This window comes from Emys orbicularis, chromosome 7 (genome assembly GCF_028017835.1).
Source record: "Emys orbicularis isolate rEmyOrb1 chromosome 7, rEmyOrb1.hap1, whole genome shotgun sequence".
Taxonomy (NCBI): domain Eukaryota; kingdom Metazoa; phylum Chordata; order Testudines; family Emydidae; genus Emys; species Emys orbicularis.
Window position 1 is genome coordinate 103,780,871 of NC_088689.1, and position 9,964 is coordinate 103,790,834.

Below are 9,964 nucleotides of genomic sequence, written 5' to 3' on the forward strand. Positions count from 1 at the left end.
CTGGGGATTCAGGGCTTGTCTACACTGGCACTTTACAGCGCTGCAACTTTCTCACTCAGGAGTGTGAAATAAAACCCCCGTGAGCGCCGCAAGTTTCAGCGCTGTAAAGTGCCAGTGTAGACAGTGCACTAGCGCTGGTAGCTATTCCCCTCATGGAAGTGGGAGCTCTCTCCCAGCGCTATGCCAGCGCTACACAGACACGTTAAAGCGCTGCCACGGCCAGCACTTTAACGTTGCTAGTGAAGACATGTCCTTAGCAATGCCCACCAGAAATGCCTGGACTTGAGTTGTCCTACCACATCAACAAAGGGTAGGAAACAGAACAGTGGCCACATGCTTAGCCTTTCTCCTGCCCCCACCTATGCTGCAAGCAGGACACTGAGAAGACTTAAGAGTCCAAGAGAGGAGACTGGCCCAGGTTTCAAGGGTGAAATCTGTGTACTATGAACTGCAATATTCAGTGGGGTGAGAAAAATAGCTTAATCTAGATGTTGCCCAGTCTAATAGGGTTGAGAGCTTGGACTGCGTGCTTATATTTTCTTTTCTTTTCGTAACTAACTCTGACTTTTTGCCTATCTTTTGTAGTCAATAAATTTGTTAAACTGTTTATTTTTACCAATGAGTTTGTATGAAGTGTGTGTGGCAAAACCGCTCAGGTTTGCAAAGGCTGGTGTATATCCACTTTCCATTGAAGAAGTGGTGAACCACTTAATAAATTTGCACAGTGCTGGGAACTGTGGGGATTTGTCTGGTGCCTTTCTCTGTGTGATTCATGAGTGGCTCTGGGAGCATTCATGCAATCTAGCAGGGTGGGGAGCTCCACATGCTGTTGTGCTGACTGATGACAGCGCCTGGAGGGGTTTGCTGCTTGTCACTAGCAAAGCATTTTGAGAGACAGCCCAGGATGGGAAGTTAAGGGGACACAGTGGTCCCACAGTCCCAGTTTGCACCTCGGGAATCCCGTCACACAGTGCTGTAGAGATTTTTTTTTTTTTAAATATAGCCACCATTTTTGAGGTATGCCAAAAATGTTCAAGTTGTCTACCTCTGAGCATACCACACATTATAAATATAGTTCATGATGCTGTGGTACAAGAGAACTGTTGTTCACTTCTTCTCTAATTGAAACAAAAAGAAACCGAAAAATTATATTTACCAAATGAAAAAATACAAAACTGAATAAACTTCACATACCAAAGGGTCTAAAAAATGGAAATGCAGTTGTAAGAAAGACTAACATTTACTGGTTCTAGAACCAGAACAGTTTCCCACATTTAGTTTTTAAACCAGGAATTACCGGACGTTTGGTTCATATCTATCTATCTTATCAGTAAAGAAAAAAATTTAAGAAGATGTTCATTCATATTAAAAAATTGGTCATTAATAAATTCAACATAAATTGGCAAAATAAAGCCATTCAAAATATTACAGCTTATCTAGAAAAAAAAAACATTTTGTTTTATGTGTTAAATGGAAAAGAAACTTCTCACTCTTTAAAACTAATTACTTTAGAAAGTCTTCTATTAACCATATACAGATTTGCTAATCACCAAATAAAAGCAGCACTACACACACGTCTTTACTTTTACGTAACATTGTACCATGGCTTTTTACAGGTTTTTTTTTTTTTTAAGATATTTTATTTCTGGAGAAGTTTCATTGTCCAATTGTTTTAAAATACCATAATATAACTGTGTAAATAAAGGATTAGATCAGACATACAACAGCAAGATTAAATTTGATTTGCAAGTGTTTGTAACAGTCATACTGAATTAAGATACCATTTTTAGCTATAGGACCACACAACTGTAGGTCGTTTGGGATAAAATTATATTAAGCCTTTAAAGTACTTTTTCTAACTATTTTTGTTACGCTAGATTATAATTATGTGTACAAATTTACATGGTAATGTAATTGTAATAAAAAATTATTAAAGGGTACAGAGACCATGCAGGGTTTTTATTCATATTGGGGAACAGGGGTTTAACTACCCAGCCAGAACACATCTTTTAAACAAGACTGTCACATTACATGGTCCACAGTGGCCACCCAAACAGTGTTAAAAACATTTTAGCTGGAAACTGATTAAAGTAAGTTTACATGTGCCCTCCTAAAACCAGTAAATGCCTCAGGTTTGACAGAATAGGTACTGCACAGGCAGCAGGAGCGGAAGCTTCCCTCAATGCCCCACCAATGTGCTTCAACCCTGATATGGGCAGACAAGTTTAATGGTGAGAGGAGAGTTTAGTCTCTATTGCCCAATCAATCCTGCATCCCTTTGCTGAGACAGCCTATAAAATTGGCAATCAGTGCTAACTGTTGTGGTGGTGATGTAAAGTGGATGCTCGTCTAAGGGGATACAGATGAAATGAGTTTGATCTCTCACAGACCACCAGATATCCATTTCATAGTGGGAAGCTTCACTCCCTTGTTGATCTGAATGGGACTGAAATCATGAATCAGAAAGGTGTAAAGCTCTATTTTATGTTTCCAATCACACCCCAGCAAATCTAATTATATTATTTACCTCTCTCTCGTTGCCTAGAGAAAGATATATCAAAAAACTGTTTAAGGGATTCTTGTGGAAGTTCACCATTTCTGAACCAGAACTATAGCAAGAAGTCTATAAATGTACTCCTTTTTGTGTTATCATGTAGTTTTCTGATTCTCTTGACTTTTCTTTCATTTATTTTTAATAACTTTTGCAAGAGCAGGGTAAAATTCCCTATTATTCTTCTATCATTATGAATTTTACCTGTAAGTTTAGTTCTTATTAAGACTTCCATTGCTTTTAAAGTAAGTGCTAAGTGTGATATAAAACTGTAAGTTACCTTCCTCATCCTCCTCCAGCCATGGGTGGTGGACTGGGACCTCCACCGTGATTTATCCGACCCATTCTACGGCGAGGATTTCCTGGAGGCCTAATTAGAGAGTGGGGAAAACATCAGTAAATATTATCCATTACTATGCAACTATGACAATGGTCTCCATCTGGTGCAAATACACTGTTCCTAAGTTCCCATTACAACAGCTTGCCCCTTTTTTGTACTTCAAGTGTCTGACTGCTAAAAACAAAGAGTCAAATTGACCCCTTCCATGTGAAAAGCTGCAGGAGGAAGCTTTTGACAAGAAAATCGCCACAAGAATTCCCTTGTGAAGACTGCTCCAAATTACCCCAACCCTTCAGAAGTAAAGTTGCCCTTAAATTGGCAGATATCAGGGGATGCATAAGAGGCTAGGACCATCCATCAAGAGATCCTGACTCCCATCCTGTGACAGAGACTGCTTATAGGTCCAGACTCTTTATAGTCTGCAAAAAAAAAAAAAAAAAAAAAAAAAGGCATATATAGGAAGGTATATATCTTAGTATTTATGGGCACCTAAGCCCTCCATTCCTCCTGGAAGTTAGGTTAAAGGTCTATGTGTAGGTTAAAGGTCTAACCCATGAATATATTATAAGAGAAAGATTTCAGTCAAATAAAACCAAGAAAAATTTAAAATACCTTCCATGACATACATTTGGAAAATGCTGTTAAATATAAGTTAGGATTTGTATTCTTGCATTTTAGGCTATGCAACAGATAAAGTAAAAGAGAATGATGATCTTATATTATAGAAAGTTACATATGTCTTAAATTTCTTGGTCTGACTTCTCAATTTGTTCTTAATTAAAGTAAAGCAGCACAACTCTAATCAGTTTATGCTAAAACATTCTCCTCACATGTAAAATAAATTAATCTAAACATCTGAAGTTGAAGAAAAGCAATACCCTCTTCCATCATCATATCTTGAGTTTGAGGAAGATATACAACCTCTTCTTCTCAAATCTGGCTGAACAAGGCTCTGGAAGCTAAAAATAAAGGAAACAAGAATGATTATGAGTTGAATGCTAGAAATTAACAGTTTTCCAGCAATGCTGGAATATATAGCAAAACACTGGATGCAAAAGCAATAACTGATGTTCAATAATGGAAGTACTGTACATTAGCACCAGAAAGCATACTTGGATAATACTATTTTTCAAATTACTTGTTACTTCTGAATAAGAGGAGATCAGAAATTCTATTTCTAACTACTAGTTAATGGGTCAAAAATTGAGTAAAGAGTTTAAATAATTCCGAATTGATTTAAGATTGAAATAAACCGGAGTTGAATACTAAGCATTGTACAATATGTTCTGTATCTACTTGAATACATTCTAGCTTCTCTAACTGCAAGATGTGCATAAAAGTCAAACCTGGAATTTAAACAGTGAAAAGCATAAGTGAAGTCTGCAGAAGTGTTATTCAGTCTTCTAATTTACTTGGAGTTGAGACAGAATCTAAACTTGATTTGCGCATGCATGAAGTAAATTGTGATTACCACTCTGCAGTTATTTTTATGCCAGCTAGAAGCTACTGACCTAGGCATTGCTGCCCCAAGGTTTGTTGATACGCTTATTTGACTGAGTACTCAAAACAATTCCACCAAAACATATACCCTTCAATAACTATTTAGAGAATTTGAAGTAATCATGACTAAAATGATCAATATTTAGCTGATAGCAGCTATGCTATATTAAAATCCAGTGGTAACAAGATAGTATCAGTTTTCTCACAGCTTTTTAAATTCATACAGAATATTTTTTTAAAGCCATCCAATCTGCTGCATGAAATGGAACAGAAGAAAGACCTAACGTGTGCTCAGGGAACTACCGTGGACATTTGCAACAAAGGAGTAGGACTATAATATTGCTCTGCAAAATATGCATTTTTTTGTGTTTGTTTCTGCATGGCAAATGAATAGTTGCTACATTTGGTAACTTGACAATACTTAAACATTACATGACTACTTACAATAAAACCACAAAATCTGCTATGCCCCAGAAGAAATCTGTTATAAATGACAAACTCCAAGGAGCCCGACTCTGGGTATCCAACACTTGTCCTAGAACATATAGGATGCAGTAAATACATTAAAATGCCATTCAGCTATGTGAATAAATTCCATTGTATTATATGTTACATGAAAAAAAGTATTCATCAGCTACCAGTGATATTTAAAAATATCAGCAAATATCACAAACAGTGAATCAGCAAATGTCAGGGAGAAAATACATTTTACAAATATTGACAGGTTTCAGAGTAGCAGCCGTGTTAGTCTGTATCCGCAAAAATAACAGGAGTACTTGTGGCACCTTAGAGACTAACAAATTTATTAGAGCATAAGCTTTCGTGGGCTACAACCCACTTCTTCGGATGCATCCGAAGAAGTGGGTTGTAGCCCACGAAAGCTTATGCTCTAATAAATTTGTTAGTCTCTAAGGTGCCACAAGTACTCCTGTTATTTTACAAATATTGTCACTGGCAAGTTTCTTTTCCTGTAATTACATTACACCTTTGTAGAAATAAAACTGCACAAGCTGATTCACTTATAGAAAGTGAACCACCACCATCAAAACTGCACTGCATACAAGGTAAATTAACAATGAAGAACAATTCTAATAGTAACTGGCTACAAATGTACTACACAGGGGCTAATTCTATGACAGGCTCAGAAAGTCTAACAAAGAGGTTTACTAAATATTAACCATTATAGAAGGAAGGCTAACTGCAAGTTAGAAATAAAGGGTTGAGGGCTAAGTTGTAAAGTTTCTAATACTTGTTAGTGACTTTGCCATGTGACATTAGCAAGATGAATGTTTCTTATTATGGTCTTCAAATTTTGGGAGGTAAGGATGCCTCTCAAATTAACGTGCCTCGAGATAGGAAATACAGAATAGTAGTGCCAGATAAGTTTGTGAGAGTCAGATAAAGCAGGTTCTTGCCTATGGCCTCTGCTTCATAATTACGTGTGTCTACTTTAATAATGACACAGTAAAGAAGAGACCGCGTCCCACCTACATGCAACACAAGTACATTTCTCTCTAACCAGAGAGGAAAGGTTGAGGTCTGGCTACGTTTCACAGCCCATCACTTTACATTAAATGGTAGGAAGATGTTCAGACAGGAGGCACAGCAGGGCACAAAAACACTTTGATTCCCTGACACCTGGACCCTTGTTTTCGCCTGCAGGTCCCCGCGAGTGCGAGCCAGGCCCCCCCAGGCAGCAGCCCAGCGCCCTCGAGCAGAGCAGTGGTGCCTGGGCTGTACAGACCCCGAGATGAGGAGAAGGAGCAGGGGGGCTGCGGGCGGGTCCCACTCCCCCATGAGCGGTCCCACCTGCCCTGGCCCAGGATGAGCCACCCTGCACCAGGGACAAAGCCCCCAGCCCCACCGACTCCTCAGCACCCCCGCGCCTCACACGCCCGGCCGCCCCTGCGCCTCACCGTTCGAAATGTAAACCATGGCCGCCCCTCCGCGCACCGCTGTCGTGTCACAACTCGCTACTTCCGGGCAGGACTTGTTCCTGGGCGGCTACGGAGCATGCACCCGCGAACCGAGCATGCGCAGTAACTCTTGCAGAAGGCGCTGCCCTTTCTTGCCCTGACCAAAAATAAAATAAAATAAAATAAAATGGGGGGAGGGGAGGGCGATTAAAGGGGGCGGGGGTAGAGGAGGAGGCCAGTCAAGGGGGGAGGGGGTACAATTGGCTCGTGCAGAGGGTCCACCAAGCTGTGTGCAGAGGAGGAGACAGTCAAGAGAAGCAGGGAGGGCAAGGGGAAGGCTAGACGATGGGAAGGGGAAACCCCAGGTTAGGGAGGGGCAGAAGGAATAAAAGTTTCTGCAAAAGGGGTGAGAGCATTCTGTAGTGGTTGCCCAGATGGCGGAGGGGAGGGCGTCAGTGGCTGGTGTTTCTCTGTGGACGGTCCCCTCCCCAGAGCTTTGAAAGGAACAGGGTGGTCCAATACCTAGCTAAGGCATCTCTTCTTCATCGGAAAGGGTGTACTGAGCGGCCAAAGGAACCTTGAATCAGTGAAATAATTTACAAACACACCATCCTAAACATTTTCATAATTATCATACGTGTTTCTGGTGTTTAAAAGAATCCCTTGTCCGTGTGCGTTGGCTTAACTTGTCTGTGTATAAATTAATCTTAATTAATAAATTAATAAATTGCCATCTCACAAATTAATCTTATCAGCTGTTGAATGATGCTCTGTTACCTGTACTCCAGACTGTGACGGGTTGGATCACAGAAACCCCCTTGGGAGCTGCCACCCAATGTACCAAGACTACCCCTGCTCCTGTTTTCCCTGCCAGCTCAGGACTCCAGCACCCTGTCTTGCTGAGCGAGACACTCCAGTCTGCTCCAGACACAGACCCAGGGTCTGATTCACTTGTCCCAAAGCTGCAAGTTTACCTGAAAACAGCTCACAGTAGTGTGCTTGTCTTTAGCACTCAGATGCCCAACTCCTAATGGGGTCTAAACCCAGATAAATCCGTTTTACCCTGCATAAAGTTTATGCAGGGCAAACTCATAAATTGTTCGCCCTCTATAACACTGATAGAGAGATATGCACAGTTGTTTGCTCCCCCAGGTATTAATACATACTCTGAGTAAATTACTAAATAAAAAGTGATTTTATTAAATACAGACAGTAGGATTTAAGTGGTTCAAAGTAGTAACAGACAGAACAAAGTAAGTCACAAGCAAAATAAAATAAAATGCGCAAATCTATGCCTAATCAAACTGAATACAGATAATCTCACCCTCAGAGATGCTTCAGTAAGCTTTTTCTCAGACTGGACACCTTCCAGGCCTGGGCACAATTCTTTCCCCTGGTACAGCTCTTGTTCCAGCTCAGGTGATAGCTAGGGGATTCTTCATGATGGCTTCTCTCCCCCTCTGTTCTCTTCCACCCCTTTATATATCTTTTGCATAAGGCGGGAACCCTTTGTCCCTCTGGGTTTCCACACCCCCCCCCCCCCTCACTGGAAAAGCACCAGGTTAAAGATGGATTCCAGTTCAGGTGACATGATCACATGTCACTGCAAGACTTCATTACTCACTTGCCAGCACACACATATACAGGGAGACTCACAGGTAAACAGCCATCTGCAGACAATGGGAGTCATCAAGATTCCAAACCATCATTAATGGCCCACACTTTACATAATTACAATAGGCCCTCAGAGTTACATTTTATATTTCTAGTTTTAGATACAAGAGTGGTACATTTCTACAAATAGGATGATCATGCTCAGTAGATTATGAGCTTTGTAATGATACCTTACAAGAGACCTTTTGCACAAAGCATATCCCATTTGCATTATAGTCACTTATTATCAAATTTTTTATAAAACTATCCCAGTTACATTATATTCACTTATTATCATGTTTTTATAAAACCATGTAGACTGCACAACGTCACACAGACCACATGTAATTTCACTCCTAACATGTATTTATTTTAACACCTGTATTTTTATTACTCTTATTGTCCTTAGCACATGATCATTTACCTTGGTTAACAATGCATATGGATGTCATTGTGTTATTTAATTTATGGTTTGAATACGATAGTAAAAATTGATGCTGCCAGCTAAGCAATCACATTTCAAAGTGTTTTTATTATAACACTTTCTATCTTTATATGATTTTGCAATTTACACGTTTTAATTAAAATTTATATTTTCTTTCTTCTATAGCATAAGTTTATTCTTTGTCATCACATGACTTCAATACTATCTAATTTTTTGGGCTGTTGTCATGACCTTTTTCATTCCCATTGATCCAGGAGTGATGACTGCTTTTCTTCACCTTTATTTTTCCTCTCTCTTCAGCAGGTTAGCACTTTTTCACATGTCACCACTTGTGTGAACATCTTACTCCCCAAATATTCACTAAGGGTACTGTAACAGAGTGGCTTACCTTATGGGCTGGAGATAGGATGACCAGACCAGGGCTGGCTTTAGGAAGTGCGGGGCCCAATTCGAACAGTTTCGACGGGGCCCCGGCAGGGATGACTAAAAAAAAAAAAAAACCACGTGGGGCTTGTACTCACCGGGCGGCGCTCCTAGTCTTCGGCGGTGGGTCCTTCACTCGCTCCGGGTCTTCGGCGGCACTGAAGGACCTGCTGCCGAAGTGCTGCCGAAGACCCGGAGTGAGTGAAGGACCCGCCGCCGAAGTGCCGCCAAAGACCCGGAGCGTCGCCGGGTGAGTAAAAATTAAAAAGGAGCCTCTAGCCAGGGAAGGGATTCTCGGCCACTTGCCCCCACCCCCATAGCCCTGCCACTGGGCGCGGGGCCCTCTTAGGCGCGGGGCCCGATTCGGGGGAATTGGTGGAATTGGCCTAAAGCCGGCCTGGATCAGACAGCAAATGTGAAAAATTGGGATGGGGTGGGGGGGGGGGGGGGTATTAGGAGCCTATATAAGAAAAAGACCCCCAAAATTGGGACTGTCCCTATAAAATCGGGACATCTGGTCACCCTAGCTGGAGAGCATGAGGCTAAGCCAACCTCATTACAGAATGATTCCACCTGAGGGGAATCAGGCACATTCCCTACAAAGGGTAGAAGGTAGGTGTGGTAGTGTGAATGAGAACTAGGCCTAAGTAAGGATAAAGCTCAGCTGAGGAAATGAGATGGAGAGTGAGAGAAGCAAGCAGAAAGCTCAGACAATAAAGCAAAGCTCTTTAGGTAGGGAGGTCAGGCAAAGATCTTTCCCAAATAGAGAAAAGACTAGGAAAAACTCTGGAGATAGGGAAGCCTGGGAGAGATCCTGGTTAAGCAGGGATCCTGATGAAAACTTCAGAGGCTGGGTAGGAAATGGCCCAGGGACAATTGCAGCCTGGGTAAAGGAATAGAACTATCTGTTTAGAATGGGGCCCTGGGTTGGAATGCAGAGTAGATAAGGGAACTGCTCCTAGCCTCAAGGAAGGGGGTATACAAGCTCAGCCTAAGGGTTATTTACCCTAACAAGGGGGTTGTGGGCTGGGTTGACAACTGACTGAGGAAGAGCCCCAGAGAGGGGCAAAAGATTTTTGTTTGTGTTTAAGAATGCTTTTGGGACTTTTCATTTGGACAGTTGTGATCCCAGAAAG

At 41.3% G+C, this 9,964-nt stretch overlaps 1 protein-coding gene across 2 annotated transcripts; it reads right to left on the bottom strand.

Annotated features, from left to right (window-relative positions):
• Nucleotides 1-2,827: 2,827 nt before the first annotated feature.
• SELENOK (selenoprotein K) lies at nt 2,828-6,393 on the bottom strand. 2 transcript variants are annotated; one of them, XM_065407793.1, is made up of 4 exons: nt 6,308-6,393; nt 4,836-4,926; nt 3,770-3,850; nt 2,828-2,921 (listed from the first exon to the last, which is right to left on the bottom strand). In XM_065407793.1, the coding sequence occupies exons 1-4, from the start codon at nt 6,324-6,326 to the stop codon at nt 2,828-2,830; spliced, it is 285 nt and encodes a 94-aa protein (XP_065263865.1). In that variant the 5' UTR covers nt 6,327-6,393. The 2 variants fall into 2 exon arrangements, with proteins under 2 accessions (XP_065263865.1, XP_065263867.1); XM_065407795.1 differs by having other exon boundaries at nt 2,837-2,921.
• Nucleotides 6,394-9,964: the final 3,571 nt, after the last annotated feature.

What these genes read in the sequence shown, in the direction of transcription:
- SELENOK (XM_065407795.1), bottom strand. An exon ending in GCAGATTTTGTGGTTTTATT is followed by an intron (nt 3,851 to 4,835) that starts GTAAGTAGTCAT and finishes CTTTATTTTTAG; the next exon opens with CTTCCAGAGCCTTGTTCAGC. An exon ending in AGATATGATGATGGAAGAGG is followed by an intron (nt 2,922 to 3,769) that starts GTATTGCTTTTC and finishes CTCTCTAATTAG; the next exon opens with GCCTCCAGGAAATCCTCGCC.